This window comes from Rutilus rutilus, assembly GCF_951802725.1.
Source record: "Rutilus rutilus genome assembly, chromosome: 13".
Classification (NCBI taxonomy): Eukaryota; Metazoa; Chordata; class Actinopteri; order Cypriniformes; family Leuciscidae; genus Rutilus; species Rutilus rutilus.
In genome coordinates this window covers 25782509-25809587 of record NC_140218.1, presented here as the reverse complement: position 1 = coordinate 25809587, position 27079 = coordinate 25782509, and the positions used below count along the sequence as shown (strand labels likewise).

Here is a 27079-nt window from a genome sequence, read left to right as displayed (position 1 = left end):
TTTGAACTTCTGCAAAAACCAATGAGGTTCATTCTTGTGTTACGCAGCACGTTTGAGCTTCCGCAAGAACCAATGAGGTTCATTCTCATGTGTTACGCAGCACGTTTGAGCCTCTGCAAGAACCAATGAGGTTCATTCTCATATGTTACGCAGCACGTTTGAGCTTTTGCAAGAACCAATCAGGTTTATTCTCATATGTTATGCAGCACGTTTGAGCTTCTGCAAGAACCAATCAGGTTTATTCTCATATGTTACGTAGCACGTTTGAGCTTCTGCAAGAACCAGTCAGGTTTATTCTCATATGTTACGCAGCACGTTTGAGCTTCTGCAAGAACCAATAAGGTTCATTCTCGTGTTACACAGCACGTTTGAGCTTCTGCAAGAACCAATCAGGTTTATTCTCATATGTTACGCAGCACGTTTGAGCTTCTGCAAGAACCAATCAGGTTTATTCTCATATGTTACACAGCACGTTTCAGCTTCTGCAAGAACCAATAAGGTTTATTCTCATATGTTACACAGCACATTTGAGCTTCTGCAAGAACCAATCAGGTTTATTCTCATATGTTACGCAGCACGTTTGAGCTTCTGCAAGAACCAATAAGGTTCATTCTCGTGTTACACAGCACGTTTGAGCTTCTGCAAGAATCAATGAGGTTCATTCTCATGTGTTACGCAGCACGTTTGAGCTTCAGCAAGAACCAATGAGGTTCATTCTCGTGTTACACAGCACGTTTGAGCTTCTGCAAGAATCAATGAGGTTCATTCTCATGTGTTACGCAGCATGTTTGAGCTTCAGCAAGAACCAATGAGGTTCATTCTCGTGTTACGCAGCACATTTGAGCTTCCGCAAGAATCAATGAGGTTCATTCTCATGTGTTACGCAGCATGTTTGAGCCTCCGCAAGAACCAATGAGGTTCATTCTCGTGTTACGCAGCACGTTTGAGCTTCTGCAAAAAACAATGAGGTTCATTCTCGTGTTACACAGCACGTTTGAGCTTCTGCAAGAACCAATCAGGTTTATTCTCATATGTTACGCAGCACGTTTCAGCTTCTGCAAGAACCAATAAGGTTTATTCTCATATGTTACGCAGCACGATTGAGCTTCTGCAAGAACCAATAAGATTTATTCTCATATGTTACGCAGCACGTTTGAGCTTCTGCAAGAACCAATCAGGTTTATTCTCATGTTACGCAGCACGTTTGAGCTTCTGCAAGAACCAATAAGGTTCATTCTCGTGTTACACAGCACGTTTCAGCTTCTGCAAGAATCAGTGAGGTTTGTTCTTGCTCGTCAAGTGGTTGAGCTTCTGTTTTGTTATGTTCGCTGATCAGTGTTTTAAATGTGAACACAATCTGTTCATCATATAAAGAGATCGAATCTCTTTAAAAAAATTTGGACTAAACCTCTCTATTCATATGGATTAGTTTTATGATCTGTTTATTCACTTTTTGAAGCGTAGTTACAGAGCTGTCAGTGGAGGGACAGAAATCTCTCAAATTCCATAAAAAAAAAATCTTCATTTGGAACAACATGAGGGTGAGGAAATAATTATTCTCCAACAAAAATAGTTATAAACAAGCCACAGCAAAGAGTTTGGCGTATCCGCGGCAAGCAAGCAACACGTGTTGTTTTGTTACTAAACAAATCCGAGGTTTTGAATGAATTGGTTCAGTGATTCAGTGACCCAGTCAATTGATTTGTTCCAGAATGAATAAGCTGTTTTAAATGAATCAGTGAATGAATGTTTCAATGACTCATTTATTAAGACAGTGATTGGCCGCCACCTACTGGCAGTTTTAATTTCATGATTAAAAGTAGGGAACAATGGGGCTAAAGGCGCACCGGCCTAAAAAACGCATTTGACGTTATTCTCTTTTAAACAACTAGATGTCACAAAAATTCAGCTCAGCACTTTTCTTAACAACCGCTTTTGATGATGCACATGGAAATTTGGCTGATCCAGCGCAAAATTGATTCCGAACTAATCTGATCTAATAATTATTGTTTTTTCAAATGTTGTAGATTTATGTATCATGCGAATCGATAAAAGGCGCCCCTGCTGTTGGGGCTAAAGGCACAATAATTAACATGATAATAAACATCTGGCTGACTTTTCCATTTGATTACATGACATGGTTAGATTCAGATGGTAAATATCACTTTAGTTGGGTGTCCACCTTAGAGATAATCACCATATTTATAATGAAACCATCATATTTAAAAAATATATTATATTTATCATATCATATAATAAAATAATTTAATTATACTTTAGCTAGCCTATATTAAATTATTGTGGGATCTCATTCTATGCTCACAGATTATTTAATTTTTTTCTGTGTTTTTTAAATGAACATATTTAATGACAGTATTTGTGGCATTTATGGTGACAGTATTTATTGAACACAAATTAAATATTTTTGTTTATCAAAATAAAACGAAAATACAAACTTTGCTAAAGTGATTGTTTTGAACAAGTATTAACTTAGACATCATTAAAACATATTATTTTAGCTAAAGTATTTGTGTAAATACGCCCCATGCTGGTGAGCCTTTTGTCCCATGTGTGGGGCACCTCATATATTTATAAGATTTTTAAACAAACAAACCACGTTTATGAAGTCCCTGTAGGTGATATTTCATAAATTCATAAATAAAGTTAAACCTATGACATTTACTAAAACAAATCAAATGAATGCATCACACTTGTGAATTTACCTTCAACTGTTTGCAACATTTTTCTTATAATTTTTCTTATAGTGACAATAATATAATATAACAATAAAAATGTATTCTAATAAATTAGTATAAATTATTATTATGGTATAAACGTATAATTAAAGAATTTAATCATTTCTGAGGAAAAAATAAATAAGCTTGAGGCCAATAAAAACTCTCTTGTTTCTGGTTGGTATTGTAACTTGACTTGACTTGATCCTTTGAAGAATTTGACTTGACTTGCTTGAGGTGAATCACTGACTTGACTTAGCACTGCGACTTGAGATTTACTTGTGAATTGAACCTCCTACCTAGAACCTCCAACCTTGCTCCCAGCTCTGATATTATCTTTATTTGATGAATGCATAATTTTTGATACAACTACATTATATGTGTAATGTATTCTTCTGATTCAGAAGAATAATCTGAGATATACATCATATTTATACTTAACAGCATGTTAAGTATAGCATCAAGTGTAAAGAGTCAAATTCAGAAGTTCTGAAACATATAAGATACTCTTTTAATCAATAATGTACATTCATTAGACAACAAAAAACACACACACACACACACACACACACACACACACACAGACACAAAAAAAAACTTTTAAACATTGAGCTCCATTGTTCTCTCATAGAAAACAATAATTTTGAGCCAGATTTTATTCAATATATATATAACATGGATAACATTCTAAAAGGCTGAATGATTAATACAAGTCATATTCTTTGCCAAACACAACTCAAACTTGACGTTAAGACAATGTATGTTTAAAATAAATGTCACTTGGTTTAACATTTTGCTGCAATGAAATTCATGCATTTTAAATTGTGGTTTCGATGTCTAAATACTTTAGCACTTTTGTTACAATGACGCCCTCTACTGATCCAGTCTCAACTAAAACCTGTTCAAGCAACACACAGGCTTATACAAAATATAGTTTGCAGTATAGAGTGAACGCATTTTTTAATTATTATCATTCCCTATCATGATGTTGAGACTAGGCTTAATATGCTATTTTACAGTAACTGACAACAAAGTCAGTGTCAATACGTGAACTGTGAAATTAAAGGTTAAACCAACTATTGTCATGATAAGGTTGCATTCCCGATTTATCTACTTATATAACTTAAATTAAACTTGAAAAAAAAAAAAAGATATATATATATATATAAATATAAAATAAAATTAAAATTAAAAAGAAACTTTTGAGTATTGACTCTATTTCCAAAATGACACATCAAAGTTGTTTATAAAATATGTCAAAACAAAGTACAAAATATCAGAATTGTTAAAAATGTTCAGAAATGTTTGCATGTATGTATGTATTTAACAAGCTGTTTGATTCACTGCCTTGTTGCTGAGCTGGGTCATATAGACTTCACTTCCCATAATGCCCTGCTTCACAACAGAAGAGTTGTCCAGTCTATCTAATTTCCGCGAATCGGTTCTTTCGAACAGCGCATTGAAACAACCGGTTCAAAAAAAGATTCAGTGATTTTTGAATCATAGAATTTTGAGAATGATAAAACCATGTATTCACATATTGCTCTGTATAACAGTCTATCAACGGTCGATAAAATTTCTGTCAAATGTGTTGTAATGAATGTATAATGACTGCAACAAACTTAACTAGAACACATCAATTAAAACACTCGATATGTATACGTATGTAAATAAACCTGCCATATAGTTAACTCCAAAACGTTTATATTACATAATATTTTAACATTAAAATAACGTACCTTTCGCCTCATTTGTCATTCAAATGTTCTTGCTATCATTTCGCTCCTCTCGTCTTGGCTCATTTACGAATTAAACATGTCTGAAAAAGACGCGGTTCTTGGTTTCCTGTGAGTCGGTGTGTAGTTGACTCAAGAACCACTCTAACTGATTCAGTCTGATTCGTAAACGAGTCGTTCACACCGATTTTATGAACAGGTTCGTTTGAAAAGATTCGATTCAAAAGAACAATTTGCTCGCGAATCGGTCATCGCTAAACAACAGTCGAGAGCGGAGAGAAAGGCAGTGGATTCCTCTCATACTGCCACTAAAAGAGACACACACACACACACACACAGAGAGAGACGGGCGCATTTTCACACATAAATGGAGGCACGTCCATTGGGCGCCATCAAACAGCCCTAAACCTGTAAACATGGCGAAGGACCAAGAAGTGGAGCGCATCGCCAAGAAGCTGGACAAAATGGTGCACAAGAAAAACACTGTAAGTGTGACATTATTTCTTTATTCCTAGCATCTGAAAAAAAAACGAGGAACTATTGATTTCATCCACGCGCTCGTTTCTGTTTGTCTTCATAAACAAGCACGAGATCTAGTGTGATTATCACCTGTTTCATCCTCATCCAGTCAACCACCGGGCTCGTATTGGTCAATCTTCATGCACAATCACACATTTGGTGTTTATACTCTCATGTTTGAAGCGTTTGTGTATACTGTGATGAGCTGGCAGCTGGTTGTTCTCCAAATTTCTCCAGCGCAAACAAAAGACTCATTTATCCAACACTTCACACCAGTCAGTCCCAGTTATGTCCCCAAAACACAGCATTTATGTGCAGACTGGCTGTGTTTTTCTATGACCCAACCTATAGTTGAAGAAGCCAGTGTTTACTAATGCATTGGAGAAGTTGTTGTGTAACTGTCTTTTCTCCTCTGTGTTTTTATCTTCAGGATGGTGCTATTGACCTGCTTCGGGAGCTGAAGAACATGAAGATGTCTTTGGAGACCCTTCAGGTATCTCAGCTGGACTGGAGACAGCATTTGTGGGCAGAGCATGTGCTGTGTTGGATTACATAATCATCTCTTTCTCTTCCAGTCAGGGAATCCCATGCTTTTGTTTCTTATTGGCTACATTACTGCTTGTACTATTTCCGCAGTGTGTAGTATGCAATCTATGTAGTATGCAAAATTTATAGATGCATGTATAGAATATAAATTAGATTTGCCAAAAAGGGCAGTATACAGTATATTGCATGGTATATACCACGATTGTGATCAATCAATCCTATCTTTTTTTGCTGTCTCATTTGATTATATTGGTAAAAAAAAAAAAGGCCTACAGGATTTTAAAAAATGCAATATATATATATATATATATATATATATATATATATATATATATATATATATATATTCATTCTGAACAGAGCCACTGTGTTCCAGAACATACCAATGTTTTTCAAATGTGGTATTCTGTAGATTTTTCTACTTTATATGCATGTTATACAAGTTCATTTACTGTAGTGTTGTGTATGGATTCAGTCAGTCAGTATGAGTGGAGTTAATGTACAGAAAAACAGACCTGAGGAGAATTTCAAACGCAATAGAGCAGCTTCATGCAGAAGAAAAATGAATACACTGGGGGAAACACATTTGTTTCTTAAGGCCCCTTCACACCAAGAATGATAACTATAAAGAGAACCATAACGATAGGCTGACTATATTAGCGTCCACACACCAGCAGACTATATTGTTCTGTTTATTCTAAGCACGCGCTGCAGTTTACGCCGCCTGCCGCTTTAAATGCTCAAGCTCTTAAAGGGATAGTTCACTTTGAAATTAATTTTTGATATGTTTTAGCTTACCTCAAGGGCATCCAAGATGTAGGTGTCTTTTTTTTCCGCAGTAGTTTCAATTTTGTTATTTTTAGGTCAAACCGTTCTTGTCTGTCAGTCATATAATGCAGGTCGATGGTCACTGTCTCAAAACACAAGCACAGAGTCCAAATTAAAACAATTCCCCATCGTCCAAATTAAACAATTCCCCATCGTAAGTACACATTGATGGCCTAAGACACGAAACGAGCGGTTTGTGTGAGAAAAGGAACAGTATTTATATTGTTGTTATCTCTTGAACACAGCACACGTCCAAATGATCTGACGGCGCGGGCGGGTGTAGATATATAAATAGATGTCGCCTTGGCTACTGCAGTTCATTGGAACGAAACCGTAGCCAAGCGACATCTAGTGTATACATCTATACCCGCCCGCGCCGTCATATCATTTGGACGTGTGCTGTGTTCAAGAGATAACAACGATATAAATACTGTTCGTTTTCTCACACAAACCGCTCGTTTCGTGTCTTAGGCCATCAATGTGTACTTACGATGGGGAATTGTTTAATTTGGACGATGGGGAATTGTTTTAATTTGGACTCTGTGCTTGTGTTTTGAGACAGTGACCATCGACCTGCATTATATGACTGACAGACAAGAACGGTTTGACCTAAAAATATCAAAATTGAAACTACTGCGGAAACAAAGACACCTACATCTTGGATACCCTTGAGGTAAGCTAAAACATATCAAAAATTAATTTCAAAGTGAACTATCCCTTTAAAAGCAGGGTGGATTCGGATTGGCTGTCAGAGTTTTTATCGTTCATCAGCTGGAATAAAATTGTTTTGAAAGTGATTCCAACAATATCATTCCTCTGTTATTACTCTGCTATTCATTTATATTTAGAATGATATATATTTTTAGAACTATAATGTTAATAATTATCGCTCTTGGTGTGAACGGGCCTTTAGTCTTTTCAGATCAATGCCTGATGTAATGTGATTAGAGTTGTAAAGGATATCATGCCTAATACTCAATGTTGGTCAAAAACTGAAAATCTCACACGGACATTTGCTCATTCTTTTATTTGCTTACGATCCCCTTTCTTTTGAGCATTTTATAGCAGAAGAGTGACCAGTTAGTCAAAGCTTAGTAATTGGCTACTGGATGGTCATTTATAACTAAATGTATCAAGTTACAATATATCACAAATTGGGATTTTGTGATAGTCCACTGTTAAATTTATTATAACAAATATGATCTTCCCATTGTTTCAATGTGGCCCACGTCGCAGTCGACACGGATCGGGATGTCAGTGAATGCAGTGCGGAAGCAGAGCTCGGAAGAGGAGGTGCAGACACTGGCCAAATCACTCATCAAGACCTGGAAGAAACTGCTGGGTACTGCATCTCCATTCACACCCAGACAGCTTAAACAAGACCTTTTAGACAAGCGTTTCTCTTATTATTGAGAAGGAGACTGAAGATTTCCATTTTTAAAAGTGGTGGCACAAGGCTGCTGTCTTTTGCTTTCTTGCTCTTAATATCTTAGGGATATTACAAGTTAACTTGTGATAGTAAATGCAATGAGTTTGTCTAATGTTAAAGCTGGATTGTGAATCTTCTTTCGTGTAGATGGTTCTGAGGCTAAATCAGAGGAGAAGAAAAAAGGTGGATCTCCTCTCCAGTCCTCGTCTTCTAAAGACTGTCCTGGATCCAGTGACTCCAGGTGTGTGGGATCTATTTTGTAAATGCATATTATAGATCTTATTGTGAACAATTCTATGGAAGCTTGTTTTCGCCTCTGAATAAAAAATAAAAAAGGTAATTGGCACTTTTTATTCCACAATTCTGACTTTTTTCCCTCACAATTGCACGATATAAAGTCAGAAATGTGAGATATATATACTTGCAATTGTAAGTAAATGTCAGAATTGTGTGAGCTGACTTTTATCCTTCTATGTCTCACAATTCTGAGAAAAAAACTCATAATTGTGAGGAAAAGTCGTCAACATTGCAGGATATGAACTCATAATTTTGAGAAAAATTCTGAATTGCGGGATGTAAAGTCATAATTGCGAGGAAGAAAGTCAGAATTGTGGGATATAAACTCGTAATTGTAGGATATAAACTTGTAATTGCAGGATGTAAACTGGTAATTGCAAGAAAATAAGTCGGAATTGCAGGATATAATCTCGTAATTGCGAGGAAAAAGTAAGAATTGTGAGTTTATATCTCACAATTGTGAGAAAAAGTCCAAATTGTGAGAGAAAACATTTCATTTTACTTTTTTTATTTTTTTTATTCTATGGCAGAAACAATCTTCCATACAATTAATCTGTGCATGTTTCATATAAAAAAAAAAAAAAAAAGATTGTTTAAGAATGTAATCTTCAAGCTACTTGTCAATAGAGGTTGATTGGATCTGGATTTTTTTGATGGCCGATATATAGTCAAACCAAAAATTATTCAGATACCAGATACAATTTTAGATATGTTGTACTAGTGGGTGCTGGTGGACACTATAATTCATTTATGTAAGTGAGTATAGCAAAATAAAGTAAACTGTGACATATTATACCCCAAAATTCTGTGGACTACCAGTAAAATGTATAAAACTTTTGGACCAAAAATGATTCAGACATTTTGACCTGACCATGTTTTGCTTAAGTGTTTTTTCTTTAATTGCTAATGCGACCTTTTTACACCACAGACAATACAATATTAAACAATATTACAACACAACAATATTAAACATTGCTCGGTAATTAATTGGTTGACCTAAATTGATATTATCTAATTGTGCACATAAATTAACAGCTACCGGCTATTAAACCTAATTCATTTGTGAGACAGTCTTAACAGAAGGATGGCCAAAACCAGTGAAATATCAACTGATTTGATACCTCTGAGTTCTTGTCATATTTTATTACCATTTTCTAAACTATAGCGAATAAACTGTGATAATGTGAGAAATGTTGAAGGTGTCTGAATAAATTTTGGTTTGACTGTACATATCACACTTTATTTAATTACATTTACTAAAATGCATCATTAAGTATTAAAAAATGTGGAAAAATTAAACATTTATTCTTTAGATAGCAACTTCTTATTCCTATTATAGTAATTATGGCAAATAAAGAAAGTAAAAAAAAAAAACAGTGAAATGTTGTTTCTTCTTGTTGACTAGTAACAAACAAGAGACGCCAAAAACTCCCACCACCCCAGTCACCCCAAAATTCACCTCCTTCCCGCCTGCACCCGTCACGACGGACAGTGTGCGCACTAAATGCAGAGAGCTGCTGGTGGCGGCCCTACAGACTGATGGTAAGCCATGAACAAATCAAGCTAAGTAACTGTAAGTTCACTTTACTTGAATATAAATTAAAGTTCATTGCACTTAATTAAACAAAGTAACATGAACTCTAACTGTGAAATTAAGGGAACTAAAATGTTGAAATTAAGTGCTATAAAATGTATTTTTGCAAAAGCTGACTAAAGGGCGAGATCTGTTAATGTTTCATTTTTATATTGGATTTGAAATTTGAGTTAAACTATTTAATGGTTTTACTAAATTCAGTTAAATTTCTGCTACACAGTGTATTTGAATAGATTTTACAGTTATTTAATATTTAGAGTTTTTTTTTTGTGTGAAATCAAATAAAACATGTTTACATTTGTCATAAATATTTGTTTTGACCTTACAAAATGGTTTATAGCATAAAATGATGAATTGACACAACTCATTAGGTCTTACTATGTAGGTGAATTACTATACATTTATTTATAAGTTATATATGATATGTAATTTTATTATATTAAGTCCTGGTTTTACTGATAGAACCTAGATTAAACCAGGATTATTATGCTTTTTCGAATATTACCTTTTGTGCAGTGTGTAAAATAGCTGTTTGTGAATGTGAAAGGTTTGAAAAGTTTTAAAGATCAAAGTGCACGACAAATAAAGTTATTGTGTCCTAATAGAAATAATCAGTTCTGAACTGGTGAAATGAGTCGTCAGAAATTCCAGTCTCACTTCCTGTTCAAACCTACGTAACAATGTAACAAATTAGCATAATACCAGCCTATGGTTTTCATTGGCTGCCCGCGAACGACGTCTACTTTGACCCGCCCTCAAACACTGTAGTTGTAACTGAGGACTGGAAGAGTTTGGTTTGTGTTTCGACCATAGACAGTAAAAGAAATGGACACAGCGACCCCATAGACTTCAACGGAGACCAGTGATGTCAATTAGAAGCACTCTTCCTGATGGCTGAGCGTACTGCGCAGACTCAAATTGAGCTTGACGACGTAGATGTGACGTGAGCAACCTGTCTGACAGTTGTAAGTCTAGCTGTGCCAAGAGAAATCTGAATCATTCCCTTCCGAATCTTGCAGAGACGGAGAGCGTGAGTAGGAGCTGTCCATGAGCTAGGAGCATGAGCAACTTTATGACTCTCTATGGGCTTCTCCCTTGACTTTATCAGACTTTATGCCTCCACGTCCCCCCCGATTGCCTGCGAGCTTCTTCTCCTCCTGTCTATACGGTATTTTCTCTACTGTGCGACAGAGAGTCGCGTGGTTATGACGCAATCGTTAGCCTATTTTTACAAAAACGGCTTCTACGGGGCCATAGTGTAAGATACAAGGTAATGGAGCCTTTTATACATTGTCGTGTTTCTTTAGAAATAAACAATGGACAAATGGGGTCTTTAAACGCCTCAGATGTAAAGTTATTCGCTGTCAAAGTGACACCAAAATGAATGGGAGTCAATGGAATGCTAACAGCAGGTGATGGCTTGTTAGCCAATGGATGCCCCCATAGAAGGTACGCTTTCCGGGTGCTGGATTACCCCCTTGGTTTCGACATGTCGAGAAGATGCTGTTTTCAGCGCTGCAAGTCCACTTTGCTGCTCTTCAAAAGGATGACGATTCCCATTGGAATTAATATGGAAAAACCAGCGCCACCGTAACAGTTTGTATTACTGTGTGTGTATCAAGCGCTGAGGAAGCCTCCGGAGCTGAAATTCAGATATTAGGTGTTTCTTTTCTGACACATGCTGAAAGCAGTAGAACAATCACAACAGACTGATCTGTAGGAGACCTCCAAAAAATAAAATTAGAAACAATTAAAATAGCATAATAGAGGCATGTTCAGCATAAACTGGTTTTACAGTTATTCTTTGTATTAATTTCTCAGGTGATCACCAGACAATCGGAGCAGACTGTGAACACCTGGCAGCACAGATTGAAGATTATATCCTTCTCACTACCACAGTTAGTTGGTAAAACAGTTATGTTCTGAAATATTTGTACAATAAAAAATATAAAAAGTTTATTTAAATATATTTTTGGAAACCATGATACATTTTTTTGATGAATAAAGAGCAGCATTTATTTGAAATTGAAATATTTGTTACAGTGTAAATGTCCTGACCCCAAACTTTTATTCTGAAAACACAAAAACTGAATAGATAAAGATGCATTTTGCCTGCATATTGTGTAGTTACATCTACCAGCAGGGGACGTGATTATCAGCCAAACCTTGACCTATTACCCAAATCAATGTTTTGACAGCGCCACAGTGTTTACACTTTCCATTGAAATCCGCCAACAAATGGTTTACTTGCATTAGTCTCTGCATATTAAACTGCTAGAGAAGAAAATATTTGAAATATCTGAAAAATGTCTTGCTTCACCTTGAAAGGAGAATGTAAAATAAAGACTTTGTGCTTCCTTGACTGGACTTCATGGCACACGTATCTACCAGGAGTTCAAATCCACTGACATAAAGTACAAGACCAGACTGAGGAGTCGCATTTCCAACCTCAAGGACCAGAAAAACCCAGACTTACGCCGGAACGTCTTGTGTGGCAACATCTCGCCAGACCGCATCGCCAGTATGACAGCAGAGGTACGTCTGGATCTGATTTTGGCTTGAGAAGTGTTAAAGTCACCATGACTTTTTTTATGGAATATTGCAGTATTCATTCAGTGCACATTATTGTTTATTTTGAAATATATTATAACTTCCCCTCCCTCCTGCAGCATCACTACTTCTTTTCTCTGATGACATGTTTACTGGTGTGAGGGCGGGACAACCTGTCACTCACATGACATCACAGCAATAGCAAACCACAACGATCCAATCAATTCGCAATTGACAAAATCCTGCCCTAGATTTGTTTCTGGTTTGATAGGCCGTTTCACTCCAATATAAGTCACAATAGGAAAGAAAAGCCTATCTGCCATTTAAGGTCTAGTAAACTACAGCTTCTCTGCAGGATGTGAAGCGTGTTTGTGTGAATTGCGTTTTTGGCAGGAGATGGCAAGCGCAGAGCTGAAAGAGATCAGGAAAGCGCTGACCAAGGAGTCCATTCGAGAGCATCAGCTCTCCAAAGTGGGCGGCACGGAGACTGACATGTTCATCTGTGGAAAATGCAGGGGCAAGAACTGCACTTACACTCAGGTATGCTGTGAGCAACTTCTCACCAGAATGCGTTTCATAACCAGATGCGTTTATACTCGCCATCATTATAAAAAAAAAAAACACAACAGCTATCAATCTGAGCAGCAGTAAGGTTACACAAGCATTTGTATACTTAAGCCACGCTTTAGAAAAAGAAAATGGGGGCGGATCAAGTTTCTGAAACACAAAAAGCCCCACATTTCTGTGCTTTGATCCGTTTGCATGTCTGAAAGGAAGTTTGCAAGTGGGCTAAAGCTGCATTGAAGCGTGAAACAAGCAGGAATGTAACGCGCAGTCTCTCCCCGCAGGTCCAGACACGCAGTGCAGATGAACCCATGACCACCTTCGTGCTGTGCAACGAGTGTGGAAACCGGTGGAAGGTAAGAATCTCCCTACACGCCTTGCAGTGCAAAAGCCATTGGTTGACTTGAGTAATCTGGGTTACTGAAGACCTAAAAACTGTCAAATCCATCATGCGACTGATAAACGTGCGTTTTGAATTAATGTTACAATGTCGCCACATGGTGGCAGTATTTATTCGCTGTAATCTAACCTTACAGCGGTACTTCATTCAAAGTTTACCAGCATTACTGACTGCATAAATTGGCTATAAGGAAATGATCAATTTAAGGAGGTTTATATTTCAAACAATGACAATGGAACAAGATAAAATATAGAGAGGAGAACGGGGTTAGTTGTCACATGGTTATGCTATTAGATCAGAAGGAAAATTACACACATGCTGGAGTTCCCTAGCTAGCAGATGTCAGTTTCAATCACCTGTTTAAATATAAATTAAATATTTTAAATAAAATATTGAAATATTAAATATTTTACATATATTTTTTACTATAGCTGTTGAGCACACACAAAAAACCCTCACTGGCTTACATTAAAATAAACTATATAATGATATTATTAACTAAACTGCGAAAAACACAAAGGAAAAACTTTTCCTTTTTCAGTACATATTTGTCGTGTAATCGTACCCTAAGAAATGTACAAAGTGATTACTAGCCCCACTGTATGCATAATAGATATTCAACGTATCTGAAAAAAGGTCTTAAGCATCTTGCAGTTCTGCTATGGTAACATGCAGGTAAATGTTTTAAGGATGTTTTGATATCCTTATTAGAAAACAAGATATTCAACATATTCCACTAGTTATTAGGCTACTCTTCATTTACAGGGGCGAGGGGGAAACATGTTTTGAATACTGTATTTATTGTCTTCTGTTTTCTCTTTTCACAGTTTTGCTAAAGACTAACGTGAGCAGGATTCTTCATATGAAGAGATGACCTGAATTCATAGTGAAAGGAACTGTTTTTTTTTTTCTTTTGAGAAAAAAAAAAAAATCTGATGTCTTTTTTTGATACATTCATTTTCATAGCTTTGTAATATATGAGTGTTGCTACTTCAAAAACCTGCTCTGTATTATTTTTTATTATTTTTTTTATTTTTTACTGCTGTAATATCATTGCCTTTCATGCACGGCCGATAACTTAGACTCAGTAAGTCAGCTGGCTTGTTCATTCTTGCTTTGCCTTTTGATATAGCGCTTGTGCCTTTTTGCTCTGAGTGCCAAGTAATTGCTGAAAGAATTTGTACCCATTCATACAATTGTTTTGTTTGTTTGTTTTGAACGTGTGCTTTTCATATGTATATGCAGTTTATGCACTTAGCAGATGATTTATTTAACCAAATCTTGATAGGTTGGTTGCTTTTCCAGAGTTTAGGAAGTCTTAAAGGATTACGGTTAATATTTGAGTCTTAACGTAGGTGGTAGTTTGCTTCTTGTAGACAGCCAGACAAAGAGAAAAACAGAATGTGGTACATGATTGAAGGTTCATATGTATTATATGAATAATTTGACTGTTTTGCCTCAGTAAATTTGACTAGAAATATTTTGTGGATTGAGTGTTTTTTACTTCGTCCCTCCAGACCCACCTGTATGACTCCCTCCATGAATAAAGCTAATGTTTTAGCAGCTCTTCCATACCATAAAATTCAACAGGGAATAGCAACAAACCATAGGGTCAATCTTAAAATAAAATAAAAATAAAAAAAAGGATGGTTGCATAGTATTTTTAGTCATTCTCAAGTCATTTGTTTTGTGGAAATCATACTTTTTTATAAATATGATTTTTTTTGCAGCATTATATATCTACGGTCAATTATGACCCGAAAATCCATTTTGATTTAATGCGTTCTTGCTAAATAAAAGTATTAAATATATAAAACTCCTTACTACTGACCCCAATCTTTTGAACAGTAGGGTGTCAACGGTTTTCAAATATGGTGCTAAGACACATCACAACAGGTTTGACGTCAATGGCAATTGGAACTAATGATGTTTGATATTGTTTTGATGTTGATGTATTGTTAAACCATTTACATGGTGGTATCACTGGTATATGAGTTGCATGGGTCACATTTTGACTATATCATTGTATAGAAGACACTATGGAATGTTTTCCATAATATAATCAAATGGTCACATTTTAAAAAAGTGAGTAAGATATTCTATATTTAGTCTGCTGCTACTACTTTTTTATTGTGTTTCAGATGTTCTCCACTAGAGGGAGCAGTCAGACAATACTCAGAACAAACACTCAACAACTGTGTTCCACTGACGTCATATGTGTGATGTATTAACAGGAATATGATGTTTTAATCCAATGTTTGATGTCTTTGATCCCGAGGACTTGCACATAAAACTGGTCCTATATTTTGGGAACTTCTCAGCAGTGTCCTCATATCTTAATCAAATCTGAGAATAGAACTGACCCTTTTTGACTTGCATAAGACACAGCTGGTGAAATATGTCTGGCCTTTGCCCGAGCAGTAATTTGCTAAGAGCTGTCACAACATTTCTTAATTATGTTGACCAAAAATAAATGCTGTGAGATCTGGTTTTGAATTGAAAGGGATCATGGAAGGTGCTCCTAAATAACAGCACATATGGGTTTAGTACCTGCCAGATCATTAAGAAAACAAAGCTTTGAACGTGTGATGGGTTGGAGAATACGGTGGGAATGTCCCAAGCAACTGTCTCCACAGAGGGGCAAAATAGCCCACAGTCATGGGGGAATTAAAGGGTCACTAAGCAAGCATTTAGATCTGCTGATTTCAAATGAATGGCTGGGTTATTTAAAATGCGCAGTGTTTGGAGGAAGTTTCCAGGCCTTTCAAGGGAGTAAACCATGAATGTATAGTCTGTAGGACCGAGCCTCAGGTGAAGAAGAAAGGAGGATTGTAACATAAGTCTACATGTTACAATCCTCCTTTCTGAAAAATGAGTTGTTCTGAAACACTGATCTCAGTCTCCATATCCAAATGTAAACACATTCGTTAAATAATGGGAATGAGTTATATGTGCAATGCTTTAATAAAGTAGCAATGACTCTGTGCACAACAAATGTGGGGAAAATAACAACAATGAAATCTGATCTGATCAGGTCATGCAAAGATTTCAAACCATTTATTTATTTATTTATTTTTGCTGTTCAGACTACAAATAACAGAAAGGCTTGAATTATCTTTTATTTTATATTTTTAGGTTTCATGTTATTTTTTGTTTATTTTAAGTGATGTTATATTTTTTTTAAAGGGGTCATATAATGGTACATGCACTTTTACAAGTTGATTGTACTGAAATGTGTGTTGGCAGTGCCTGTACACAACCATCATAAAATGATAAAAATCCATCCAGTGTTTTTTTTTTTTAATCTTCTTATATGTTTTCCCCCATCTCAAATCAAGCCGTTCGATTTTGTGACGTCACAAAATCGACGCCCCTCCCACGATTGTTGATTGACAGCAGCGTTTCAACACAGACCCGCCCTCGCTCGTAAGCGAGCTGTCAATCATAGTCCGCGCGGACCGGCGCGTCATTGTTGATACGCTGGAGCACTGTCTATGAGCAGAATGGTGTCTAAGCGATTGTGGTGTTCTGTTCTTGGGTGTAATAAGGAACACAGCAGTCATTTTGATGTTCCTAAATCCGAACTGCTGAAGACGCAGTGGCTGAGTTTGTTTTCGAAGGGAATATTCCCCACGATCAACGTCAATGCTTTCATATACTTGTCATGTACGAATCATTTCACACACCAGACTGCTTTACAAACAAGGGTCAGTAAAGCTGGTTTTGCTAAGAAGCTGCTCCTGAAAAAAGGATCGGTACCAACTATTCGCGTTCCTGCTGCACCTCCAGAAGAAGAAGCGAGTGTAACGTTTTATTAACCTTTATATTAATATTTATATTAATCTTTGCAAATCGCTTGCTGCACGCTTCACGATGAATGCGGCTGTTTACACTCAGGGTACATTACGGCATGTTTTCTATGTACGACGTTCTCAATAGATTTTCATGCACAACCATTTCTAGGGTTTACAAAGAATGGTGTGAAAAGGGAAAAACATCCAGTATGCGGCAGTCCTGTGGGCGAAAATGCCTTGTTGATGCTAGAGGTCAGAGGAGAATGGGCCGACTGATTCAAGCTGATAGAAGAGCAACTTTGACTGAAATAACCACTTGTTACAACCGAGGTATGCAGTAAAGCATTTGTGAAGCCACAACACACAGAAGAAGAAGTGAGTGTAACGTTTTATTAACGTTTATATTAATATTTATATTAATCTTTGCAAATCGCTTGCTGCACGCTTAACGATGAATGCGGCTGTTTACACTCAGGGTATATTACGGCATGTTTTCTATATATGACGTTCTCAATATAATTCATAATCCCACGTTTATAATGAACAACGCGTTATGGTTATTGTGTTACAAATGGTGTATGCACAGAACAGAGGGGCGGGGTGAGCAAAGCTCATTATCATTTAAAGACACATGCACTTAATCGGCGTGCTGAAAAACTGTTTTTGACCAGGTAAAATTAGTGTTTTCTTACAATACTAATGAGAATTTTTAATTAAAGTATATTACAGACTTTTAATTTAGACCCTAAAGAATCATATTAGCTTGTACAAAAATGGCATTATATGACCCCTTTAAATACTGCTATGCATTTTATTTATTTTCAGTTTTAGTTTTCCTTTATTTCCAGTTAATAATTGTAGTGCTTTAACTTAAACTTATTCCAGTTTATTGCCAAGGCAACATTTCTAGTTTTCATTTAAAGTTTTTCAACTAATATTTATATTTTATTTTATTTGTGAAAGTAAAAGGTCTGCAATGTTTTAAAGATCAAAGTGCACGGCAAATAAAGTTATTGTGTCCTAATAGAAATAATCGGTTCTGCACTGGTGAAACGAGTCATCAGCAATTCTAGTCTCACTTCCTGTTACACATCTACATAACAGTGTAACAAATTAGCATAATGCCAGCCTATGGTTGTCATTGGCTGCCCGCGAACGACGTCTACTTTGACCCGCCCTCAATCACTGTAGTTGTAACTGAGAGCTGTAAGAGTTTGGTGTTTCGACATGTCGAGAAGACGCTGTTTTCAGCGCTGCAAGTCCACTTCGCTGCTCTTAAAAAGGATGATGATTTGCACTAAAATTGATATGGAAAAACCGACGCCACAGTTACCATTCGCATCACTGTGTATCAAGCGCTGAGGAAGCCTCCGGAGCTGAAATTCAGATATACGTGGCGCGTCCCAATTCGCATACTATCCGTCCTAAATAGCATTCGAAAATAGAATTAGTACGTCCCAAATCGTAGTATGTTAAAATGAGTGTTCCAAAGATACCCGGATGGTCTACTATTTCCGGTCAGAATCCGAAGTGCAGATCGATGCACACTCTAACGGCTAATATTGCCCACAACCCATCGCACATTGAACGAGGATTCGGTTAGAACTACAAAAAAAAAAAAACTACAGACATGGAGGACACGCGCGTCTGGCGGTTATGTAGAGAGGTTTATATAAAGGGGTTTGAGTGATTCATTATCAGTATCTAACCTGACGAAAATGTATTTATTCAATGTTGTCTATATTATATTGCATCTGCAGATGCATTGTGAACTTTTGTAAAGATACGTTTAGCCATTAACTTTTAAATGCATCATTATATTCATATTGCAAGCACATGAGGAGAGTCTCCGCATGAAAGACCCACGACTGGCAGATAAACGTGCAAATACATTTCTCTCCGAAACGGTAGGAAATTAAATTGAATGGAGGATTTTAACTGTGACAAGATGATAGACAGAGTAGTTTGAGGTGACAGGATGCACGCGACAGATCTGTCCGTTAAGTAGTAGGCTATGTCCCAAAGCTTGCCTACTCTTTTGCTACACACTCAAAGTATGTACTTTTTCTTCACAAAAAGAGTACATACTTTTAGGGCGTAGTATAAGTAGGCGAATTGGGACGCAGCATAGGTGTTCTTTTCTGACACGTGCTGTGCTGCAATCAGTAGACCAATCACAACAGACTGGGCCATCTGACCAATCAGAGCAGAGGAAGCTCTCTCTTTGAACAAACAGTTTTCAGACTGTGAGAAATGAGGTGATGCTTCAATATTATGATACAATTAGAAAGTGATTTTTGACTTTTGATTCATGTAAACCTGTAGGAGACCTCCAAAACAAAATTAGGAACCTTTAAAAATAGCATAAACTGGCTTTTTTTTTTAAAGAAACATACGGATGAATCATTTACAATAATTTAAAGATTATGCATTTACAAAATGTAAAATGTATTTCGTGTCAACTTAAACCTACACAGAGCGAGTTTATCATGTATTGGTCTATAAAGGTTCTGTTTCTGTTATCACCTTTTATCATGTTATCTGTTTCAATGAGTGTTTCTTGAAGAGTTACTCATCTCTGTCCAGATGACGGGTCACTCTCTTTCACCGGCGTCAGATTCATGTCGGAATGGCAGCGTGAACCGAGCCTCATGTTCAACTCCAGGAATGTTTGTGGAACTTGAAGGGGGAGGGAAAAATGTCTCTGTGTTGGTATTTCCGTCTCACGTTTTAAGCCATTTGTTTTGTTTTTTTTCCTACTAAATACATTCAAACTTTATGCGACACAGATGTTTGAACAGTGCTGATATATGTGCAAGAAGCACATTGGCTGTTTCAGTCAACGGTCACTTACACGGCAGAAGCGGAGTGTGTAGAGCCGCCTGACTGATATCTGTGTTTGTTTTGGCAATATGACATATTTCCATACATGCTCTCAGCGATGGCAACAAGAAGAACGATAAAGCCAGAGAAAATCCCTGAGCATTTAAGCATACTAACTTGGCATTTCACACTGGTCTCAATAATGTATGCGGTCACGGTTAGCCCAGAGTTGAAAGGATCAAGTCAACACAATAATGAGACATGTGACATGTATAACTAACTGATAGTAACGCGAGGAAGACAGTCTAGAGCTCTTAATGCTATACAAAAAAAACAAAAACATCCCAGTCAACTTCGTTAAAGTAAAACCATATGTGCAGAAGGGGGTCAAGTTAAGTATAAATAGCATACTATTTAGAAGGATACTTAGATCATATTACTTTATATGGACTTTTCACATTTAAAATTAAACAAGTGATTCAGCAGCCTGGGTTAATGTTATTCTTTTCCATATTTCTCACTAATCGTATACTTGACTGCAGGTTAGTGAATACATGTATAATTTGGACTTGATTTTGATTGGATCATTATGGTTTGCTATTGATGTGATGTCATGTGAGTGACAGGTTGTCCCGCCCTCACACCAGTAAACGCATCATCAGAGAAGAGAAGAGGGGAAGTTATTTTGATTATTACAGGGCACATGAATTAAATATAAAAAAAGAAATAAAAAAAAAAGAAATAGTCAGTTTAGATTTTTATAGTGATTTTAAGCAGTTAAGGGTTCAGTACAGTTTGAAAAGCCTTCTGGAGGCTGCAGTAAAATTAAATATCTTGGCAAGCTGTAAATGAATAATAACACAAACATATTTATTATTATCACTATAGTCATATCCTCTCTTTAAAAAACATTCAAAAAAAAAAATCTGCAACCAAGTCAAAAGTTATGGAATATTACAGACGGGTCCTTGATTGAATCATCTCCGGCAATGAGCTGGCCTGGGATAAAAGGGACCTCAATTCGGCCCCAACCACAACCTGAAGAGGGCGTCCTGCTACGGCACCCGAGGGCGAGGGGAGGTTACACAGTAATGGTCACAGACTTTGGGAAACAAACAACCAAAAAAAAAAAAAAACTGGTCCAGAAATCCATAAACATACTCTTTAAAACATAACTTGATTTATTTTAATACAAAATATAATGATAATGTCAATAAATAAGTGTCCATAGAAGTCCATGAGTCAGGGACCGATCTCACTGCTGTATGTCATGGCACTGCAAATCTCGTGAGAATACACGCCAAAGAGAAAACCTCACAGAGTGACCGGAGACAACGTAAGAAAGAGTGAGGGAAGGCCAATGAGATGCCAAGACCTTGAGGCTAGACAACAAAACCAAAACATATTGTAACAAAGTGACCATTTGATGATGGCGTTAATGCAGATGATGGAAACAAACGCATCAGTTATTGACAGACTCACTCCTCCACACAAATGTCCTTAGTTTGAGACTGTTAGAAGGCTAGATTCATTTTGGCACCTTAAAGAAATTTATGTAAACATAAGCAGCTCTAGGTCACAGTCTCTGTCTCCAATCAAATACAAGTATGTGAAAGTCTGTCTGTTCTGTGCAGCTGTCGAAAGAACACGATACAACAGATTCAAACATGCATTAATTTAGTGTGTTTTTTTTCTATATGCATGGACTATTGGAACCATATTGGTTATTGGCAGATATTAGAGATTTATATTTATATTGTGATGCTCGTTTCCCCTATTTTTACATATACAGACAAAAAAAACATTTAGGCCTGAATTTACATTAATTGCATGTAAAATGTACATCCATTCGGTTTACACAGTTTTAATATAAACTATCAAACTTAGATGTGATGCATATTTCTCAGTCATAAATTAAACAGGTAAGACATCTGTAATAGTAATAATAGTGAATGTGATTTTAATACACAATAACCAGGTTTACACATTTATCGTCAATAAATCCAGTTTGTTTCAATCTGATACATTTGAACTAATTTAATATTGCTTGTTCCACAGCTAGCCATATGTTAACCATGTTCATATTTTTAATGGAATAAATGTAATTGGTTTCACAATTAACAGACGTATGCAGATTCTAAGCAATCTGAATAAATGCATTTTGAAAATATGATTATTTAAATTAAATTAAATAGATGCAAATAGCTCAAATAAATTCCTGTTACATTTACTGTATGTATAAGTGACAAATATTTTTTATTTAGTTAAAAATGTGTAATCCAAATGGATGAAATCTTAAAAGTATGCCCCTTTTGAGTGTAGATTAATCTTTAAAAATACTAATAATTTAATATCACTGATTAATGTAATCTTTGGCACCAAATATCCACAACTCAATATTATACTGTTGTGATGCCTAAATTCACTATCATTAAACCAATTCATTTGACTGTTTTATCTTTATTTATTTAGACAAAATAGTATAGAATTTTAATATCAGCCATGAGGTGACAAATATCAGCTTATCGGTTTTGGGAACGTTTAAATCTGTTGCATCGCATTGGTTACAAAGCGTTCACACTGACAGCGATTTGCAAAGCAATCTGAATGAACTTTCAATGTGACTTGGCAATTTGAGTTGACGTGAGTGACAGTTTAACATTATGCAAAAATGAACAGTGACGACCAGGAGTGAACAGTGGTGCTCATTTGATCAGCTGATACAGTACAGTAAAGTGACCTCTAAATCGCTTTCAGTGTGAACGCAAAGTGCAAGTGATGTGAAATTTTAAGAGGTCCACCAGCAAGCTTCCCTCATTGAGCGTGTCTTTAAAGAGCTTTGTGTAACTGTGAATATCCCTGTGTAATTGAGTGTTCGCTGTCAAAGGCCGCAATGACATTGACATCTCTCTCCTATTGTCTTAAGTAAGTTCACTTAACTTTTACCACACACGCACACGCACACGCACACGCACGCACACACACACACACACACACACACTCTCTATCTGGCTTAAGTTAGACTGGTCACATCATGTCGGACAATAAGAGCAATACTAAATATATGTTCATATATAACCATATACACACATATTTTACACACATATTCCAAAATGTACATCTTCATGCACAACTGATGGAAGAAAAAAAAAGGCATCAGTCATTTTTTTTTTTTTTTTTTGGTACTACAGTACATGAATTTCCTCTAAATTTACACATGACTCTTGAAATCTTACCACTAGAGTCCTTAATTCAATATACATTTATTTTCTGTACGTATATATTTACAAAGAACCAAATCCTGAAAGTACCAGGCGGATGTGGATGATTTACCTCATTTCAATGTGAAATGAAAGATCTGATATTAAGACTTATTTGCTCAAACCAAAAGAACTACTTAAGGAAGGAGAATGTTCAGGGGAAATATGAACACCAGATTTTCAGATCAGTGCTGATATAAAAAGAGCGAGTCTATAACAAAACTCTTATTATTGTGGACCCACTCGCACAGTACTGGTTGGTTCCATATGCACATTATGAAATATTTAGTGATGCATACGTTTGGAGTGGTATCACAGCTCACAGTGTTAACATCAATCAAACCGGTTACTCCGATATTCCTACTATTTTCTTAAAGGGATAGTTCACCCAAAAATGAAAATTCTGTCGTTCCAAACCCGTAAGAGTCTCGTTCATCTTCGGAACACAAATGGAGATCTTTTTAATCTGAGAGCTTTTTAAACCGCTCAATTCATATGTATTAGTTTAGTTTTATGATCTCTTTAAAACGTCTTTGTGCAGCTGTCAATGGAGGGACAGAAATCTCTCAGATTTCATTAAACAGACCTTCATTTGTGTCCCGAAGATGAACGGGACATGAGGGTGAGTAAATGATGACAGAATTCTCATTTTTGGGTGAACTCTCCTTTAATATCAAGTGGGTTCAGAGGCTGTTGAAGGCATCTGTAAAAGAAATGAGTTTAAGCGTAAGTGCAGATGCAACACTGAGCATTAAACGTGAATAAATGAAGTGTACTGGACCAGTGAAATCAATGAGGGATCGAGAGGATTTTAAAATGGATTTTACAGCAGATAATGGCTTCTATTTTTAAAAGGTTTCTGTACAATACTATAAAATACTTTTTCTTGTTCTGACACATAAGAGATATTCTCCTTAAAATGTACACTGTGTGAAAAACAGACAGAAAAAACACTGATGACTTGATAATGCAAAAAGCGAGATGTTAAAATCATTTCCAATGGAAGTGTAACGCTTAAATTCAAATGCGTTATTCGCTATTATTTGATTAACTTTTATTACAACAACATAAATTGGGAATTAAATAACTGTATTTAATTTTGCCATCATTTTAGATTAGAAGAAGGTTTTACATTTACCAAGACAAACTATTTTCTGTGGGATAATGTGCACTGACTAGTAGTTAGTTATTTTGGATTTTATGTTGACTAAGAGCATCTGCTTTTGCCTTTCCGACTGAAGAAAAGGCAGGAACATTGAGAAACAGCTCCGCAGAACTGAAGCGAATCAGCTTGCAGAACTGCAGTACCTGAAACTGCTTTTCAGGAGGCGCCAGAGAGACTTGTGATTTTCACACCATACAACCACACGCTTGAACACAGAGAAACAGCGCGAATGAGCACTCACCACAAACAGTTTGCTCGGTATGGCGTATAAGTTCCAGGTTTCAAATGAAAAAAAAATCAAAAATCAAATCAGGTCATAGTTTAACAAAATAAATAACATTAAAAAACTTTTTTTTAAATGTGAGTGACCAGTCTAATTAAGACCATGGCATTCTCTCACCTCTGTCGTGTTTGTTTTATTTAATATCCCTAAAAATGGTGTTCCTCCTCTCTCTCCTATGTTGTTAAGTTGCTGTTATTTGTTGTTTAAAATAAACAGGCCCAAACGAAATCTGTAATACACAGAAATCTGAAACATAATTTCAGTTGATAATGTTTTCAGCTAACAGTATGAGTTTAGTACACTTTAAAAATAAAAAATATTTAAATTAATTCCACAGATTTTCCCTCAAAATCAGAGCAGAAAATCCGGGAAGTTCCAGAGATTCCGCCTGGGCCTGGAAATTGATTTGCTTTCGAAACAGTGTGTAGATATTTTTGTACCCATTTGTTTAGCACCTGGAAAAAGTGCTGTCCCTCTCTTTTACGATGCCACCAATCACCTCTAGACCCCTCGCCTCAAAGAGCCAATCAGAGCACAGAGACAGTGGACAGGTCAGGGTGAAGAGAAAGGAGCAGATTGGTCAGGCCACTCCAGTGTATGTTATTGCAGAGGCCCTCTCAGCTCTCTTCAACTAGAAACGTCAGGAGATATAAGTGAAGCATGTTTGCTTAAAAAAAGAAAAAAAAGATTGCTATGAAAATCAGTAGTTGATGCTGGAACGAGGGGAGGAAAAAGAGGATTGGAAAAATGAAAACTGCATTTTCAACCCTGTGTCTTCCAGTTTCAGTCTGTGCAGGTTCAGAAGAAATGTGGGATTCCCTCAAAAATGAGAGAGGAACATGGACTGAGCAAAAAACAAAAATGATAATCCAACCGTGATGACACGAAAAAGGAGTACTTTCTCCTCGAGTGGTTGTGCAATGAGCGGGATGGAGAGAAATGGGATGGAGAGAATGAGAGAAAGAGGTGGGGGACGGGGGTCTATGACTCAGACGAGGAGCGTGACCCCCCCTGCACCAGTGATCTGTAGACGGAGGAGTTGAGGAATCGTGGGTAGGAGTCTCTGTGCATGAGGGTGTAGATCTGCAGCTGTGCATCCTCAAATATGTGAGGGGTGGGATCCTGTAACCTCCTGTTGATCACTTCCCTCACGCGAGAGTCCAGACTCACCTTCAAGACAGAAAGACAGCATTGTGAACATTAAAATACGAGGCTTTTTTTTAAAAAAGAGATCACTTCATTGCCGTTTTTATGCTAAAACTCAGGGTTAAGAAAGTCCGATTTTAGGATTTGGGAAACAATGTTTCAGACTTTTGAAAGGGGTTATGAAGGTTTGTTTCGAATTTCGTATGCAAGAATACAATTAACCAATCAGAAACTATACTAAACCTCATTAAATATTATTGCACTTTGTACAGTCGCAAGAAACATTTACATTTACAAGTTTACTTTTAGCGGATAAGGAAAACATGAAAAATATGATGAACAGTGACGCTTCTCCTACCAACCTTTTTTGATCAATGAATTTTGATTACTTTTCCTGTCTTTCATCACTGCATAAGTATGTTTAAAATCATTTCATAGAGATACAGGTTGGAGTTGTACCTAAATCAAGGAGTATTCAAAGCCAAAGAGAATAAATAAGTCTTTAAAGAAGATTTGAAGGTGGAAACAGAGGGAGCTAATCTAATGTAGAGAGTTTTGGGCCTGCAGTCGCAAAAGCGCGATCGCCTTGTTTTTCTATAGAAAAACTATAATATCTATAATAGTATAGATCTAGGCACAATTAGTAGACAATGATCACTAGATCTCAGAGTTCTAGAAGGAGTGTACGGACAGAGCAGATCGGTCAAAAACAATAACAAAATCCAAGATCATTTTGTTAGCAACAAAATGTTAACCAAGATAACCCAGAAAGTAGTATAATGATTTCACACTGAAATAATGACACATCAGTCTTCACAAAAAAAAAAAACAACAATAAACAAACAAACCATTTAAAAGTTTGGGGTCAGTAAGATTTTACATTAATGCTAATTAAATTAATCAAAAGTGACAGTAAAGACATTTATAATTTTATAAACGATTTCTATTTCAAATAAATGTTGTTCTCTATAGAGATGCACCGATTAAAATTTTTTTGGGCCGATTCCGATTTCTCATTAAGTTTGACCTGCCGATACCGATTTTAGCCGATTCCGATTTCATTTTTTCTTACCACTTTACAGCACACACAAATATTTATTTTATATCTTTTCTGTAATAGAACATTTTACAATTTGCATAGTACATATTTTTTTGGAACAGATAAACGCTATAAAATAGAACTATATAAATTACTCCAGGTGTGGGTAATTCACACACATCTGAAGTGCAGTGTTATGGAAGAACCATTTCCTTTTCACATTCAATATCCAATAATTTTTTTATATATGTATGTAGCAAACTAAACGTCTGTATGAAAACAGGGAATGGCAATAAAATAATATATAAATAAAAAATTAAATAAATATAGCCTTGCAGTATAAAGATATTTCTCAAAGCACACACACACAG

General features: G+C 36.3%; 2 protein-coding genes across 8 annotated transcripts in view; one reads left to right on the top strand and one right to left on the bottom strand.

The window, feature by feature from the left end:
- The first annotated feature begins 4694 nt into the window (after positions 1 to 4694).
- tcea2 (transcription elongation factor A (SII), 2) lies at positions 4695 to 14678 on the top strand. Its single transcript, XM_084427950.1, has 10 exons — positions 4695 to 4956; positions 5421 to 5483; positions 7601 to 7706; positions 7941 to 8034; positions 9496 to 9632; positions 11506 to 11562; positions 12065 to 12219; positions 12628 to 12774; positions 13083 to 13154; positions 14026 to 14678. Exons 1-10 carry the CDS (start codon positions 4888 to 4890, stop codon positions 14032 to 14034), a joined length of 909 nt encoding a protein of 302 aa, XP_084284076.1. The 5' UTR covers positions 4695 to 4887; the 3' UTR covers positions 14035 to 14678.
- Positions 14679 to 20564: 5886 nt separating this feature from the next.
- rgs19 (regulator of G protein signaling 19) overlaps positions 20565 to 27079 on the bottom strand; it is a 44980-nt gene continuing 38465 nt past the window's right edge. For all 7 annotated transcript variants that reach the window (XM_084427390.1, XM_084427385.1, XM_084427387.1 and 4 more), the window contains one exon: positions 20565 to 25693. In XM_084427390.1, coding sequence (XP_084283516.1) covers positions 25505 to 25693 — 189 coding nt within the window. In that variant the 3' untranslated portion in view covers positions 20565 to 25504. The remainder of the gene's footprint in view (positions 25694 to 27079) is intronic.

Excerpts from the sequence above, each read along its gene's own strand:
- tcea2 (XM_084427950.1), top strand. The coding sequence starts at position 4,888 with ATGGCGAAGGACCAAGAAGTGGAGCGCATCGCCAAGAAGCTGGACAAA. Across the intron at positions 4,957-5,420 it reads TGGTGCACAAGAAAAACACT|GATGGTGCTATTGACCTGCT; the intron begins GTAAGTGTGACA and ends TTTTATCTTCAG. Across the intron at positions 12,220-12,627 it reads TCGCCAGTATGACAGCAGAG|GAGATGGCAAGCGCAGAGCT; the intron begins GTACGTCTGGAT and ends CGTTTTTGGCAG.